At 46.1% G+C, this 17776-nt stretch overlaps 1 protein-coding gene and 1 long non-coding RNA gene across 2 annotated transcripts in view; both read right to left on the bottom strand.

Annotated features, from left to right (window-relative positions):
* LOC148899282 (dynein axonemal heavy chain 10-like) overlaps positions 1 to 12939 on the bottom strand; it is a 34686-nt gene extending 21747 nt beyond the window's left edge. Inside the window, 19 exon segments of the mRNA XM_088994395.1 lie at positions 27 to 129; positions 240 to 356; positions 451 to 609; positions 716 to 1192; positions 1292 to 1448; positions 1588 to 1795; positions 1868 to 2063; positions 2065 to 2257; positions 2324 to 2493; positions 2580 to 2732; positions 2839 to 3015; positions 8208 to 8378; positions 8482 to 8676; positions 8810 to 9008; positions 9089 to 9279; positions 9346 to 9734; positions 10408 to 10618; positions 12651 to 12784; positions 12855 to 12939. Of these exon segments, the coding sequence (XP_088850521.1) occupies positions 27 to 129; positions 240 to 356; positions 451 to 609; positions 716 to 1192; positions 1292 to 1448; positions 1588 to 1795; positions 1868 to 2063; positions 2065 to 2257; positions 2324 to 2493; positions 2580 to 2732; positions 2839 to 3015; positions 8208 to 8378; positions 8482 to 8676; positions 8810 to 9008; positions 9089 to 9279; positions 9346 to 9734; positions 10408 to 10618; positions 12651 to 12784; positions 12855 to 12939 (3685 nt within the window).
* A 1761-nt stretch (positions 12940 to 14700) lies between these two features.
* Positions 14701 to 16329, bottom strand: LOC148899281 (uncharacterized). Its single transcript, XR_016114857.1, has 2 exons — positions 15743 to 16329; positions 14701 to 14782 (listed from the first exon to the last, which is right to left on the bottom strand). It is a non-coding gene; the product is annotated as an uncharacterized LOC148899281 (long non-coding RNA).
* Positions 16330 to 17776: the final 1447 nt, after the last annotated feature.

The following is a 17776-nucleotide window of genomic DNA, read 5'->3' as shown; positions in this document are numbered from 1 at the left end:
GCTGGTTGCAGAATATTTTTAAATACCTTGATCTAAATCATCACCGACAGCTCCAGGGCCGTCCTTATTAAAGCTTGCAACAAAGACGGACAAATTCTGCTGAAAGTCTTCAGTCATTCCCTTGGTAGTCTTTGGGCGGAACAGAATGACAATAAAAATGTGAAGGTAAACAACAAAACAATGAATGGACATTTTGGTAGTGGTAGAGATAAAAATGTGTAATTGCTCCAAGTTCTAACCTCTTTAAATGACATCTTGACATTTGTTAAACTCCGATCTACTCGTTTGGATTCTGCAAACAGGTCACTCCATATCTGGTTAATATTTTCCAGGAGTTCCTTTTCCTCCTGTACAACCTAAACATAGGGGGGAAACTCAGCAAATGCAAATATTGTACAAAATATTGATGACATTAGATTTGTAAGATTTGGAAAGCTTTAGACGACATACCTCCACTTTGTACATAGCTAGTGTTCTGTATCTTTCCTGAATATCCGTGATGCTCAGTCTCACATTAAGAGACATGTCTCGAATATCTGAGATTGTCCCGAGGACATTCTTCAAGTTGTCAAAAGTGTCAGGACTCTGTTTAAGTTTTTCTGAAAGTTCCTATTGAATATGCAACATGAAGATTAGAATTTTACCAAGATCAGAAACAAAGTTAGTCAGTTAGTCAAATGAATCATATTCAATAAAATATGCACACACATATTACCATAAGTTCTTCTTTCAAGTTGAAGAGTTCTTCTTTTGCCGATTTGTTGAGCAAACTTCCCAGAGAAGTGATCCAGGACTCTGCAGTCTCCTGCACAGTGCGAGCCAGTGGCTCCAGGTTTATTTGAATGATGTGTACATTCTTAAAAAGAGACTCGAGTACCACTCTCTGATTTATTTGCGCATAGAACTGCAGCCTCTGGTCATACATAGCACATGATGGGTTTTTTTCACCAAACTTTTCACAAACTGTGGTATTGTCCTTTTCCCATAAAGGTTGGTATTGTTTCCAGTGGTTAAGGTACTGGTCTACAGAAAGCATCAACTGTTGTATGTTCTGGGATACAGCAAAGGCACTTTCATTAATTTGAGGAAGATGACACACATCCTCAAAGAAGTTAAAAGTCACAAAGTCATCACCATCTACATGCTGTGGTGGACACTCAATGCAGGTTCCACTCATCCAACGCACAAATTCCTGCAAACACAAACATAGAAGTGGACAGATTTCATACACCAATGCACATTTTCACCCAAAATTCTTCAAAGCTCACAGAGGAAGAAGTAATGGTCCTACTTTAGTGCTTTCAACACACTCTCTGATACACTGTACAAGTGTCCGGGAAATCTCATTTGTCTTTGGCTGCAACAAAATTTTGGGTGGGGAAAGGATGGCATCAACACGGAAGAATGGGGTGCTGCCCATCAGCACAACATTGAAAGCCTTGATGTTCCTAAAAATAACAATCAGCCAAATATTTGTTACAAAGAACCAGCCATCCATTCCACACTTGTTCCAACATAAAGACTGAAGAAAGAATGTAAACCATTCAAGTATTGTTCTCATATTTTTGACAGTTTACTGGATATTACCTCTGCACCATGCCAATGAGAGACTCGTGCACCTTGCGTTCCCAGAATGCATAATAACTTGACATACTGGTGCACTTGCCAGTGTTTGTTTCCATGATCAAGTGTTCCACCTTTGAAATGACAGGTCCAATGTCAGCATATTTGATTCGCAACATGTTCACTGTTTTGATCCGTTCTCGATCAATACACTCAAAAAATTCCCTGATACCTGAAAAATAAAATGAGTATGACTGAAATGCTTTGAGGACGTTTAATAAAAATGTGGTTTGTATCTAAATACTTGGTAAAATGTCCGTCTTCTCTGGCGATGGGCATTTCAGGAGATCTGCCGTTCTTATGGATTGCAATTTGGCTTCAATATCAAGCTCGTTATTTTGTATTTGATTGACAATTGTCTCAAACTTTGAGAGCTCCGGGTTGCCATTGTTGATGAAATCAGCAATCGCTAAACGTAAACATATAAACAGTGATCTCATTCCATGTGGAATTGATATCAAAGAAACATGACCGCACCATACCCAAGGAATTCCAGTTCAGTCTTTTGCATCCTGGAAATAACACTGTTTCTACTCTTCTTATGTTATGAGACAACATGGCGATCTTTGCATCACTCAGACCATCAATTGTAGAGTTGTAGCGGTTGACAAGCATGCGCAGGTCTTCTTTGTACCTAAATCCAACGTGAAATCCATAGATTAAAGTGATGTAGGTTTGAATCCTTGGTGAGTGCGACTACCTTATAAAGTTGGACTCCTGAAGAGTAACGTTTCGGGCTACCTCGGGCATGGAGAAGGACATTGAAATCAAGTTCTTCACCTCTGCAATTATTGTCATGATTTCTGGTGGAAAGTTAACATGGTATCGCCTATCTCTCTGTCCCTTGATGTCAGGTTTGGCTGGGATGCCCTTAAAATAAAAAATAAACAAAAAATACAGAATTCAGTAAAAAATGGTCATGTTTTACGAACAAATACAATGAAGGCAATACATACCAGCTCTCGTTGGGTTTCTTTCGAAATTATGACCAAGACGGGTCTTCTTAATAACATTGGCAAGTTGCGTTCAGTGTCAGACACCCAGGATTTATACTTCTTAACTCCATATTCACTTATTTTTTTGGCCATTTCCAAATATTTGCTCTTTGCCTTAGTCACATTCACAGAAGTACACAGTATAGAGTTCTCAAAATGTCCGACAGACCTTCAGGTAATTTGTGTACATGTCGGGGGGGGTGGGAGTACATTTCCTTACCAGTAGGCCCATTTCACTTTCCAGTAAATCCGGCATCCTCAGTAGAGGAAGCATGCCTCCTTTTATGCGCTGAAAAAGGGAATGTGTCCATCTAACGCCTCCTGCCATGGGAGGCTCATTTTTATTAATTTGTGGTTTATCTCTCTTTTCCTCAAATATTTCATTTATACTATCGACCTATAACAAAGACAAGTGATGATCATTACTATGTAAAAATGATGTAAAGCAAAAACAAAAACAGTTGACACAGGTTGAGATCATATACGAAAATGGCAAATCAGCAGTGTTACAAAATAAATGCACCACTTTTCTGTCACATCTCGTCGCCGTCCTGGGCGCGCCCCGCCCCTCCTGTCACCTCCTCCGCTGCTCCCGGGGAGACGGCCCCTCCCATCATCATGCACCTGGGTCCCCACAGCTGATTGTCATTCCCTTGATTGTGCCTTCTGACTATATCTACCGATCGCGCTAGACAGTCGCCGTCGGAGTATTCTGAAAGCCACCCTGTTACTTCCGTGCCGTCAGATCAGCTGTCACCGATCTCCCTCACTCACCTCATCCTGCTGTCATTTTTTCATGCGTGCCTCAGTAAAGACTTTTGTATACGAGTATCTGTCTCGCCGTGTATTTTGGATCCACACTCCCCGCTTTCCTTTCGTCACTCGAGCCCAGCCCTCGAGCCTCAAGTGACGTGACATAATACTCCGACCAACTATGGATCCCGCAGGCGAAGACAGATATCTCGCCGCCCTCACCGAGCAAGCGGAGCGTTCGAGCCAGCTGGCCCGAGCCATCGCGGAAATCAGCCAAATTACCACCATGCTGGCTCAACGCTTCGAGGCGGCTGAGGCACGCATTTCCGCTCTCACGGCCAAGTCTTCCCCGCCCGTGAGTAGGCACGCTCCTCAATTTCCTCTTCCCTCCCGCTACGCAGGCGAAACCGGGCGCTGCGCTCAGTTTTTAATGCAGTGCACGCTCGTGTTTGAGCAACATCCATACGCCTGCGTTAGCGATGAGGCGAAGGTAGCCTTCATCACCAGCCTGCTCACGGGAGAAGCCGAGACGTGGGTGCTGGCCATCCGAGAATCCCGACCGGAGCTGCGCACCTCGTACCCGGACTTCGTCGCCGAGTTACGCCGGGTTTTCCATCATCCGGTGACGGAGTCCGAAGCGGAGGGGAGACTACTGGACTACGTCCAAGGGGCCCGTTCAGCCGTGGAATACTCCGTCGACTTCCGCATCCGGGCCGCTGGCAGCGGCTACGGCGACCGAGCGTTGAGGGGGGTGTTTCGTCGCGGATTGAACACCGACCTCAAGGACGAGTTGGCTACCCGCGACGCGGGCACCACCTTCGACGACCTGGTCGCCATAGTCATTGGCCTGGATCACCGCCTTCGGGAGCGACAGAGGGAGCAGCGCGGCCGACGGCCCAGACAGCCACGCAGCCGGTCCAGATCTCCCACACCCGGCAGCGAGCGTGTGTGGCGCCTGGAGGAATCCCCCGAACCCATGATCATAGGGGGGGGGAACGACCACACTACCCCCGGGGCTCGTCGCACCCAAGGCCCCCAGGCGAAGACCTCAGGTCCACGCAAGTCCCCGTCAAGACGGCGACCACAGCGACCTCTGGAGGTCAAATCCACGACCCCCGTTGCGCGGTTGGAGCTGGACAGCGAATTAATCGGCCCGTCCAGCTCCCAAACCGTGCGGGCCCTAGTGGACTCGGGGGCCGACGGGTGCATCATTGACCCCCAGCTGGCGGACTCGTTGGGCTGCCAGCTGATCGATCTCCACCCCCCAAAGGAGATGGTCGACCTGGACGGCAGACTGTTTGCCCGAGTCACCCACCTCACGGCCCCGCTCAAACTCCGGGTCGCGGGGAACCACGTCGAGCACCGCCAATTTTTAGTTATGCCCTCCCGGAATGCGGCGTTGGTATTGGGTCTCCCCTGGCTCAATACCCACGACCCGTCAATCTCCTGGGAGGGTCCCACCATTCAGGGCTGGAGCCCCTACTGCTACGCCAACTGCCTACGGTCGGCTACGGCAGGGCGAGACGCCTCCCGCGGTGGACCGCCTGAGGCCATCTGCCTCAAGGGCGTGCCACACTGCTACCACGACCTGCGGGAGGTGTTCAGCAAGGACAACGCCCAATCCCTGCCGCCCCACCGACCGTATGACTGTGCTATTGACTTGCAGCCAGGGGCTCCATTACCGGACTCCAGACTTTTCCACATCTCACAACCGGAACGGGAAGCCCTGAGCACTTACATAGACTCCTCCCTCGCGGCGGGACTCATTCGGCCGTCACGGTCTCCGCTGGGCGCAGGGTTCTTCTTTATTGACAAGAAGGACGGAACCCTGCGTCCGTGTGTCGATTATCGGAGTCTGAACGACATCACCATCCGTAACAAATACCCCCTCCCCCTCATGGACTCAGCCTTCACGCCCCTTCAATCAGCAACCATTTTTTCCAAATTAGACCTCCGTAGCGCGTACCACTTGGTCCGCATCCGGGAGGGGGATGAATGGAAAACTGCATTTAAGACACCGTTAGGACATTTTGAATATCTGGTGATGCCGTTCGGACTCACGAACGCGCCCGCCGTCTTCCAAAATTTGATCAATGATGTGCTCAGGGACTTCCTCAATGTTTTTGTTTTTGTTTATCTTGACGATATTCTCATCTTTTCTCGTTCCGCAGAGGAGCACCGGCAACACGTCCGACGGGTCCTGGCGCGGCTCCTGCAAAACCGGCTCTATGTGAAGGCAGAGAAGTGCGAGTTCCATGTCCGCTCTCTGTCCTTCCTAGGGTTCATCGTGGAGCGGGGGCAGCTCAGGGCCGACCCCACTAAAACCAAAGCGGTGGTGGAATGGCCGATCCCAAAGACGCGGAAACAGCTTCAGCGATTTTTGGGGTTTGCCAACTTCTACCGCCGCTTCATACGCGGGTATAGTCAGAAGGCACTCCCCCTCACTAACCTCACGTCCACCAAGATTCCCTTCAGGTGGACGCCCGATGCTGAGGGGGCATTCAATCGCCTCCGTCTAGCCTTCACCAATCCCCCTGTTCTGCGTCATCCCGACCCGGATCTCCCGTTCACGGTCGAGGTTGACGCATCCGAGTCCGGAGTAGGGGCCGTCCTGTCCCAGCGCTCTCCCACAGACCAAAAGCTACGCCCATGCGCCTTCTTCTCCCGCCGGCTCAGCCCCGCTGAGGCCAACTACGACGTCGGCAACCGGGAACTGCTGGCGTTCGTCCTGGCCCCGCAGGAACGGAGACACTGGCTTGAGGGAGCGAAACACCCCTTCACCGTCTTCACTGACCATAAGAACCTGGCGGCCATCCGGTCGGCCAAGAGACTGAACTCCCGTCAGGCCCGATGGTCACTCTTCCTCACCCGTTTTAACTTTTCTCTCACCTACTGCCCAGGGTCACAGAACACCAAGCCCGATGCCCTATCCCGCATCCATGAGCCGGCAGAAAAGGAGGAGACCACCACCAAGATTCTGCCGGCCCAGCGCATCCTGGGTGCCCTGAGGTGGGAGGTTGAGAGAAAAGTCCAGCAAGCCCAGGGGACGACCCCCATCCCCAGGGGCTGTCCGAAGGATCGCCTGTTCGTCCCCCCCCCCCCCCTCTTCGCACGGAGGTGCTCGTCTGGGGGCACACCTCCAGGATTGCCTGTCACCCGGGGGTCAACAGGACGATCCAACTCATCGCCCAACGATTCTGGTGGCCGGGGTTCCGGAGGGACATCACCCTCTTCGTGAAGGCCTGCCCGACCTGTGCCTGTGGGAAAGCCTCCCATCAGCCCCTGGCAGGACTCCTCCGGCCGCTACCGGTACCGTCCAGACCCTGGTCCCACATCTCCGTCGACTTCGTGACAGGCCTCCCCCCCTCCCGTGGCAAGACGGTCGTCCTTACCGTTGTGGACCGATTCTCCAAGTCGGCCCACTTCGTCCCGTTAACCAGGTTGCCGTCCGCCATCGAGACGGCTCAACTCCTGGTTAACCACGTCGTCCGTCTCCACGGGATTCCGACGGACATCGTGTCGGACCGGGGACCGCAGTTCGTGTCCAAGGTATGGAAACGTTTCTGTCGGTCCCTAGGGGCGTCGGCGAGCCTGTCGTCTGGATACCATCCCCAGACCAACGGACAGACGGAGAGGAAGAACCAGGACCTGGAGGCGGCCCTCCGGTGCGTGTGCCTCCACAACCCGGCGTCGTGGGCCCTGCACCTACCCTGGGTGGAGTACGCCCACAACTCCCTGGTCTCCGCAGGCACAGGTCGGTCCCCATTTATGTCCGCCTGTGGCTATCAGCCGCCCTTGTTTCCCATTCAGGAGGGCCAGGTGGAGGTCCCGTCTATTGAACATCACCTCAGACGGGCCCACCGAGTCTGGAAGGAGACCAGGGACGCCCTGACACGCACCGCATCCCGGAACCAACGGGTGGCGGACCGTCACCGGAGACAGGCACCCAACTACCAGGTCGGGCAGGAGGTGTGGCTGTCGACGAGGGACCTTAGGCTGGCAGGGTCTTCAGCCAAGCTGGGCCCACGCTTCACGGGTCCCTTCCCCATCGAGGCCATCCTCAGCCCAGTCTCGGTGAGGCTCCGGCTGCCACCCACCATGAGGATCCACCCCGTTTTCCACGTTTCCCTCCTCAAGCCAGTGGAAACCTGCTCCTTAGCCCCCACGCCAACCCCCCCACCCCCCCACCGGATGTTGGCCGACGGACTGGTCTACACCGTGCGGGAGATACTGGACTCCAGGCGCATGGGCAGAGGAGTGCAGTACCTGGTCGACTGGGAGGGCTATGGACCGGAGGAACGACAGTGGGTCCCACGTGCCTGGATCCTCGACCCGTCTCTCATCTGGGCGTTCCATGCGGCTCACCCCTCCAAACCTGGTGGGCCGCCAAGAGGCGTCCGTTGAGGGGGGGCACTGTCACATCTCGTCGCCGTCCTGGGCGCGCCCCGCCCCTCCTGCCACCTCCTCCGCTGCTCCCGGGGAGACGGCCCCTCCCATCATCATGCACCTGGGTCCCCACAGCTGATTGTCATTCCCTTGATTGTGCCTTCTGACTATATCTACCGATCGCGCTAGACAGTCGCCGTCGGAGTATTCTGAAAGCCACCCTGTTACTTCCGTGCTGTCAGATCAGCTGTCACTGATCTCCCTCACTCACCTCATCCTGCTGTCATTTTTTCATGTGTGCCTCAGTAAAGACTTTTGTATACGAGTATCTGTCTCGCCGTGTATTTTGGATCCACACTCCCCGCTTTCCTTTCGTCACTCGAGCCCAGCCCTCGAGCCTCAAGTGACGTGACATTTTCAAGAGAAACTTGACAATGATCTCAAACTAACCTCTTTGCAATATTGAGCCAAAACATCATTAGTCTTTTTCATTAAATGATTATTGATGGATGGTCTAGATCGAATGTCTTTGTACTTGACAAGCATTTCAAAGGCAGCAGTTGAAGAGCGCAGAGTCTTGAAGGACTGGTCAACGAAGGCCATGACCTCCCTCTCAATGGCCTAATCAATCACAAATACACGGTAAAAGTAAAAGCCAACAAGTACACTGATAATGCTCTTGGAAACGTATGAGGAATCAAGTCAAAATGCACCTCGAACTTACATGAACTGTACTGTTGAAGTTTTGCATAATAATTTTCCAGCTGCTAATCTTACAACTACTGAAAGGATCAAAATCGGCTTCCTCAAAAGGTAAGATAAGGTTATCCACTTTGGCCTGCATTTCATCAAACCGTTTTGGGTCCCAAGTCACACTTTTTAATTCTGGACAGAAGATGCTGTAGAACTGTTCCAAATTCTGCAGAAAACAAAACAAGTCAACATTAACATCAATATCAAGCTTGTTTATGTAATAACTCTCCATCCAGCAGGGAATGATGAGTGGATTGGATTGGATTTGTGTGGAGTGTGACTGGGTAAAAAACACTGACGTGCAAAACGTTAGATAGGTCCTGGCAGATGGTGGCCATGTAATCTGTTTTCTCAAAGAGCTTTCTCCTGTCGAACTCCCAACGTTTACCAGTGCCACCTTTTTGAATTTCAGCGCGCACATCAAAGTAAGAGGACTTCCACAATTCCAGAACTTCCTTGGCATCATCCACCTTGGATTTGGCCAACTCTCTCCTATCTCTATAAGAACCACACAATCGGACTCTCCTGATGGGGAACGGGCACCACTTACATTTCAGTTACATTGAAAATCCACCTACTTGAACAGCACATGAATATCAATGACTTGAGCCACACGCTCTGACAGTTGCCAAACAATGCGCTCCATCAAGGGGACCATGCGATCGTTCCTGTTATAGTGGCAGGATATTAACCAGACAACTTGTAGGCTGTTCATCAGAGGTGGGATGGTCTCGATAATCACACTGAAGTGTGATCCAGTTGCCAGATTCTGGAAGGGAAAACATTTGGTTTGGGGATGGACAAGTTACCAAATTTGATCAAACCTATTACTCACCTTGAAATGCCTTTCCAGTGTTTTGAGGAAGCCTACATTTTCATCTGCCTCCAAACTGTATTTAACAAGTTTAGACACTGTGTTCTCCATCGGAGAAACCACATCTGATTGCGCTTTAGTCAATATCTGCAAAATCTTCTTTATCGCAGGTTGATTAAGCTTTGCTGTCAGGGCACTCAAGATGGAAGAACGCTCCTGCCAAAAAATGATTTCTGCCATCGGACGAGGTGTCTCTGGCTTCTTGCGGTCCAGCTCCTCAATAACAGTAACTAGCTGACTTTGCCAGTTTGTCACACACTTCTCCAGCTCCTCCACCAGCTCTACATTTCTCATCAATTTAGTCACATCTGACTCCATATCTATCTCTGGGATGTACAGTGCAATCTCATCTGCAATAAAAATGGTTATTTAGTGTATATGATCAAAATTCAGTCAACGGGCAGAAAACAGACGATTCACTCATCAAGAAAATCAAATTTTTGCATCGGCTTTCAGTCATTTCTAAATTACTCTCAAAACAGATGCTAGCAAGAGCTGGTCCTTGACCGCTTTCATGTGCTTAACTCATTGGGGTGAAACAAAAAACAATTTGACTTGGAAAATCTGTTTTAATTCAATCGGTGAAAGGACAAAGAATCCAACTGATTTCAATTGTTCCACTTTAAAATACTATATTGAGATCAAAAGGATGAGAAAGCACATTTACCCTTACAACTCACTAGACAGTCGTCAACATTAATAACTCCCTAATTTTCTCTACATTATTCAGTCCCCAATTAAAAGAATCACATCGGTCTGTAACTGGTTTAACAATAAATAACATAATTTGATGCTAATCTACAAAAAGCATACGAATTAATTGCATACAATTCTAAATCAGCAAATTTACCGGTTGGAAATACAAGATTAATGGAAATGTAGTTTAAAATCTTCCCAATTCTTCCATAGTGATTGGTGAATGTATAAAAAACGTTTATGATGCACACATATTGGTTTCAAAACATTCAACCAAAATACATATACAAGTGAAATTGATACAGTATACATTTGTGTCGAACAAACCTTGAGCTTTAAGTTGTTGAATAGTCGTGTTAACCACTCCCAGGAACTTGTGTGTGCTGTTGAGCAACTCATCACGAATGGGTGCTGGATCACTCGACTTGGTTTGAGACTCCTTTTCATTTTTAGATTCTTTTTGAAGAGAAACGTCTTCAGTCTGGCACTTGACTTTTATTGTCTTCATCTGATGGGCAGTGATTAATGGGATATAGATCTAAAAAGAGATACAATTGCAACTTGAGTGTTTTTTCTTGGTAGGTTTAATACCTGCACAAGAGTGTCATGGGTTTGGCTGTGTTCGCAAGATAGCATGAAAAATAACAGGTACCGTAATTAACTAATTATTTTTTTCTGTGTGGTTAAATAATCCCTCACGGGATATACGTTGTTAGACTGGTCTCCTGCAGTGGTGTCAAACTTCATTTTTGCGACGGGCAACATTGGAGTTATGCTTTCCTCTTGAGTGCTGTTGGGAATTTGGGGAAACCATTAGAACAGGCCTGGCCCACCCGCGGCTCCCGAGCCGCATGCGGCTCTTTGGCTGATTTAATGCGACTCTTAAAGGACAACCGACGTCACTTTTTGATTTTTTAACTGACACCAGACAAACGTTTTATAGCATCTAAAATACCCAAAACATGCAGTATGATATTTTTCGTCAAATGCAAAACACCAATAAAAATGATTTAAAGTCTCCAAAATCTGCAAAAAATTGAGCTGCGAATTGGGCATTTTCAGACAGTCCCGCCCCCAGTGCGTGACGTCACGCCAAGATGTCTTGCATTGCTGGAGAATCCAAACAATGGGTTCACATTCGGAGAAGATGCTTGATGAAGAAGAAGAAGATGAAGAGGAAAGCAGACATGTTTGCAATCGATTAAAGAATTTATTTGTGCAATTTTGAGGCAACATTGGGGGAAATGTCTCACCCAAAAAGAGGCACAAAATGGCCACCGAGCTCCTGTGAGGAGGCTGATAAATTTCTTCCATGGAGCTTGGACGCCCTCTTCTGGCGGCTTTTGAGTGTCACACGAGGTTTTCAGACCAAACAAGTACAGCAAAATACATTGACGTGATGGAAGGACTGCTATAATGTGTCTTTTTTTCGGGCAGGGGCGTTCCTTTAGTGATGTCACATACGGACTCGTCACCAACTCAAAAACAAGACTTCCTGAATATTCAGTGCGAGTCTTAAAATGTAAAATATAGCTATATGTGGTGGAATCTTATTAAAATACGCCCAGTCGAAGTCATTTGAAGCCATTTTACAAATTATGGACACAACTTGTCCGGAGACGTCGGTTGTCCTTTAAATGAGGATTGTTCAAAACAATGAATGCCAGAAGTCCCACGAAGCAATACGCACGCTATTGTAAATTATTATATTTTTGTTTGTGGACTTGGTTGAACTGAGTTTGTGTGTGTAAAACCGTGTTATTTGTTGGAAATGTTCCTGGCGTTTTAGTACTGTAGGAGTCATTTCTGATATATTTGTTGATTTGGTATTTAATAATAATAATAATACATTTAATTTCAAGCGCCTTTCAAAACACCCAAGGACACTTTACAATAAAAACAATAAAACAAAGCACATAACAATAAAACCGTAAGTAAAATGATAAATAATAAAATGTGATATTTATAATAAATCTGGCTGAGCAGAGGTCTGCGTGTGTGAGGGATGGGGCGATGGGGTGTTCATGTGTGCCCATATTTATGATGTGCAGTAACATAGTAAAAAATGGGGCTCTTAGTCTCTGACTGGTTGGCCACCCCTGCATTAGAATATTTAATCTCCTCCAAATATTACATTCAAAACATACAATAAATTAATGAATAGCTAGTTTTCAAAGAATAATGATTGTTACTGTGATTTTCATACAACAATTTGAAATTTTGGTTCGGACTTTAACAAGCATCATGGCACCCCTGGGCCTTGAATTTGATCCATATGGACTCCTGATTTGCGTTTGTTAGTAGATAAATCCTCAAGACCTCAGTCTAAAGTTCTAAACTTTAGGAATCTCCTTGGCACGAGGCAAGGAGAAATCATTTAACTTTTTACGTGGATATAGATATAAAACAGTAGCCCCCAGACCTGTAGACCTGTTTATATGTATTTTTCTATTGCTTTTTTAATCAAACCCGGTTTGGTGTCGGTCGAGTTCAATTCTGAATTCGAAACAAATTCTATGGTCCCCCAAAACAAAATACATTCGTCACACTTGCTGAGAATGTCAACCTACATGAACAAGTTTTTTCTGCAGTAGCCTCAGGATGTCTTCGTTGCTCCTGACAATCTCGTCGGGAGTAGGGGACAGGCATTCCTCCTCATTATTATTATTATTATTAGGTTCAGGTGACGACTCATCTTTAATTTCTGAACAGAGTAATCGCAGAAATAAAATATCGAAGCTCATCATTTGCATAGACTATGAAACGAAACACACCTATTTCATCCGAGAGGATTTGAGAGCCTGACTCCTCTGGATCCTCCTGAAAATCCGATTTTGTCACTTGTTCTTCCTCGTCCATTTTTAACACACGTCTACGATGGCGCTAGAATTTCATGGTTTAATTGTGGGTTCTATAATGTACGGCCCACCATTTTATTAAGAACGTTGACATGTAAAAGCAATCCTAAGGTGCTTATAAATAAAATGTAATATTATTATTATAACATGTAAAAATTAACTTAAAAGGCGATTACGTGGATAGACCTCAACACACAAACTAAAATATCTACGCTACCATTACGTTGAACACTGACGTCAGACGACGTACGTGAGAAGTGACGCTAAAAAGATCCAGTTAACCTTACTTTTGCTCCAACTAAACATATTGAACACAATGTAAAAACAATACCTTAAAGGGAAAAGCTGAAAGGAAAAGAAGAAGAAGAAAAACAATCAATGTGTCATCCAAACTAGCCACCCGCCCTCTGTGGTGCGTTCATTGTCCATTAGAAACATAACTATCATTAATAAGCATCACTTTAATAAAAAACTAACAATAAAATTACTGTCTTAACAAGTCTTCTTTGAAGGTGCCTGACGTTTCGCTCCTCATCTGAAAAGCTTCTAGCTTCTAGCTTCATCTGAAAAGCAACTAACTAAAGTTGTGCTGGTAGCTCTGGCCCTATATAATAATACATTTCATTTATAAGCGCCTCTCCAAACTCTCATGGTCATTTTACAGTCACGGGATAAGTATATATCCCGAATGGACAGAGGTGGCGGTGTCAGACCTCTGCTTTGATAGGTCCCTGCTACAAGGTTGAGGAGAACAGTGGACTACTCCCTGAAGCTAATCTGCAGATTAATTTCAGGGGCCCATCTGAATGTATGTTGAGTTTAACACGGTCTTTAATGTATTTTCCATGCAGATTGTACTTTCCTGCAATGTAATTTCAGATGGCCTTTGCTTCAATGAGCTTCATTCCCTCAATTTCCACCAATCTGCAGATTCGCTTCCACTGCTCCCCCCAACCTTAGAGCAGGGACCTCTCAAGACAGAGGTCTGGCACCACCACCTCTGTCCATTAGGGATAGTTTTATAGGGCCAGCACTACCCGAACAACTTTAGTTCGCTGACAAAGCTTTTTGGATGAAGAGTGAAATGTCCGACACGCTCAAAGAAGTACAGATGACGGCTGAAGAAACTTTTTCATCAAAAGACACACAGAGACGAGCAACCATGGTATCTCATACTCACACCAAGGGACAATATAAAGTGGTCAATAAGCATGCAATGAATGTTTTTTGGAATGCATGAAGAAGCCAGAGTAAACAGGATGAGGATAACGTGCAAACTCCAGACAGGAAGGCTGGAGCCGGGATCGAACCCAGAACCTTTGCTATGTGAGGATGAACCAGTCACCAATGGGGCATGCAATTTAGAGACTGAATACATAAAAAGAATTAAGTAGAAACAATAAGCTATACTTCATAAAAATCAAACCTGGTTATGTTTGTATAGAAAGCTGCATTTGAACTTTTGTTTACATTTTTCATTCATCTTCCTTTCATAACTTTGCTGCTGTGAAATGTAAATTGCTCCATTGCAAGACTAATAAAGGTAAATCCAATCCAATCCATTATCTTGAACGGGTTACGGGGGTGCCAGAGACCACCCTAGCTCACTCTAGGTGAAAGACGGATCACACACTAAACTGCTTGGCAGTCATTCGCAAAGCACAAATAGAAATAAACAACCATATATGTGACGGGTGTCACAACAGTGACTGTCTTCATCCCCACGATGCTGCTGTATTAATGAAGACGAGACGCGTGGATGTGTCTTTTTATTTCTTTTATTTCTGCAACACAGTATGGCAGAAGGGATGGGTGAAGTCGCATGGGTTTCGTCTTGTGATTAACTGCGATAGAAAAGCGCATATTCCTAAGTTCCACTCGACAAAACGTGAAGTAAATAATGACACAAAAAGTAATCTGAACTCGAAATGAATAAGGGAACTAATTAGATAACACTAGACAGTACAAAAGGGGAAACAAAATAAGATATTGTCATGAAAATGCGCGTTAATCAAGACCAACAGAAAATTGCGACTCACCCTGAATCTCCTCGAGATTGTTCTGGAAACTATGGGCGGGACATAGTGCCACACTGTGCGCCGTTGCGTCACTTCCTTCATAATTTAATAATCTAAGCGCACAACTCCGTTACATACACCCCCCTTAAATTATGCAGAAGTGAGGCAACATACACACGGAAGACAACAGAAAGACCAACAGGCACAATAGACAAGGTTATCGGGCAAGGATGTACAAAAATGCTGTCTAATTATGTCACTCATCTGACCAACTACGTCAGGTGACTGGAGTAAGGGATCTGTCGCCGGTGTGTCAGGGTCTGTGTGCTCGTCGGAGATGCACTGTACTGGGTCTGGGAAGGAACTCTGTCCCCACTAACATAAGTGGCCTCAGCTCGCACCTGCCCATTCCCCTCTGTACAAACTACATCACCCTGCATAGCACTACATAACTGTGACAGACTGGAGAAAGGTGTCTGTTGCTGGTGTATCAGTTGTCTGTGCGCTCGTGATAGATGCACTGCACTGGGTCTGGGAAGGAACTCTGTCCCCACTAACATAAGTGGCCTCAGCTTGAACCTGCCCATTCCCCTCTGTACAACCTACACCACTCTGGATTGCACTATACAACTGTTACACGGTTGGGAAGCCTCTACCAACACACTCAAAGGTGTGCTACTTGTTACATGTAAGGAGCGCATTCTTAGACTTAACACACGAAAACACGTACATGAAAAAAAAAACACACTAATTGCAAAACAGCAGGTCAGACAATTAACACACTACATGTATTTCCAAAACGGGGGTCGACACACCGTCCACCGAGTGATGGGACTGCACAGCGTCTTCCTTGTGCAGCATCGCGGTCCCGGTCCGAAGTGGAGAGTCACTTGTGGTCCGGGTCACGGCACCAATGTGACGGGTGTCACAACAGTGACTGTCTTCATCCCCACGATGCTGCTGTATTAATGAAGACGAGACGCGTGGATGTGTCTTTTTATTTCTTTTATTTCTGCAACACAGTATGGCAGAAGGGATGGGTGAAGTCGCATGGGTTTCGTCTTGTGATTAACTGCGATAGAAAAGCGCATATTCCTAAGTTCCACTCGACAAAACGTGAAGTAAATAATGACACAAAAAGTAATCTGAACTCGAAATGAATAAGGGAACTAATTAGATAACACTAGACAGTACAAAAGGGGAAACAAAATAAGATATTGTCATGAAAATGCGCGTTAATCAAGACCAACAGAAAATTGCGACTCACCCTGAATCTCCTCGAGATTGTTCTGGAAACTATGGGCGGGACATAGTGCCACACTGTGCGCCGTTGCGTCACTTCCTTCATAATTTAATAATCTAAGCGCACAACTCCGTTACATATACACTTTTCGTATGCGCCAACTGACCGTCTTATAACATAATTTTTGGTCAACTATATTGTCAGGCAACTAACTAAACAGGCTACTCGAAAACGTTAAAATAAATGCAATTATTTGTGTACGATCTTCTTTTCCTTTCGGCTTTTCCCTTCAAGGGGTCGCCACAGCGAATCAGTCACCTCCATCTTCAGAGGTATGATACGCATGTTTGTTTTGGCCCAGCTTTTACGTCGGATGCCCTTCCTGACACAACCCTCTGTATTTATCCGGGCTTGGGACCGGCACAATAAGACTTATGTCTCTTTGTGGCTACAGAACAAGCAACTCGCTCAGTAAAAGGTTCCCGAACACAAAATGGTCATCACCACAGCACACAACACACAGCAACAATCAAAAAAAGCAAAATTATACTCACCACACTCACTGCTACAGTGTGTATATATAAAGAATGCTGACATGACGATACAAACATAAAAATAAACCAAAGGATTACATTATAGAGCAGCACACTGGACAATTGGTGAGTATATCTGCCTCACAGCACAGTGACACAGGGTTTGATTCCAGGCTCCAGCCTACCTGTGTGGAGTTTGCGTGGTCTCACACTGCCGACGTGGGTTTTCTCTGGGTACTCCGGTATCCGCCCAGATTCCAAAAACATGCATTGTAGGTGAATAGAACACTTTTAAACTGTTGTACTAAGTTCATACTGTCTACTTGATATCTAATTTTAACCAGATTCTTTACTTACAGACAGTGTAGGTGTTTCAAATAGCTGACATGTTTCGGCGACTACTTCCGCCTTCGACACTTTTAAATTGTACTTCAGTGTGTTTGTGAATAAGAATAGCAGGTAAGCAGTTCAGGCCTACGCCTATTGCCTGAAGTCATCTGGGACAGGCTCCATCTCACCCGTGACCCCCATGAGGATTAATCAGTTTCAGAAGTTAATAACAATAATATTAACAAATTTAAAATTGTAAGAAGAAACAGGACATCTACCGCAGGTTTGTTGTCTTAACTCAGATTGGTCAGTATGTTTTACCCATAATTTTCACCTGAAGAATATTTTATCATGGTGTATTCCTGATTCCTGCTATAAACAGTTTGGTAATAACATTGTAGGAGCTGGATGCAATGTAGTCAGTCGGATGGTCATGCATGTGCGGTTTTCGTAACATACTTAAACTTACGAGGTTGGAAGATGACAGAGCTGTCAACAGCAGACCTGTCATGACCGAATATGTCTGACATTGGAAGCAAGAGGCAACAGAAAGTTCAATTTTTATCTTGACGATTTATTGCAAACCCTATTACAGTATATGTATTGATGTCCTGCAACAATGTGCTCAAACATATTTCAAAGAAGCATACCTTACATTTTGAACAACTGTGTTACTGCCGCCTATGTTGCATATTTTACACCACATTTTGAGTG

Source organism: Hippocampus bargibanti, linkage group LG04 (assembly GCF_051943395.1).
Source record: "Hippocampus bargibanti isolate YZ-2025 linkage group LG04, ASM5194339v1, whole genome shotgun sequence".
Taxonomy (NCBI): domain Eukaryota; kingdom Metazoa; phylum Chordata; class Actinopteri; order Syngnathiformes; family Syngnathidae; genus Hippocampus; species Hippocampus bargibanti.
Note: the sequence above shows the minus strand (reverse complement) of the source record. Positions and strands in the feature narration are given on the sequence as shown.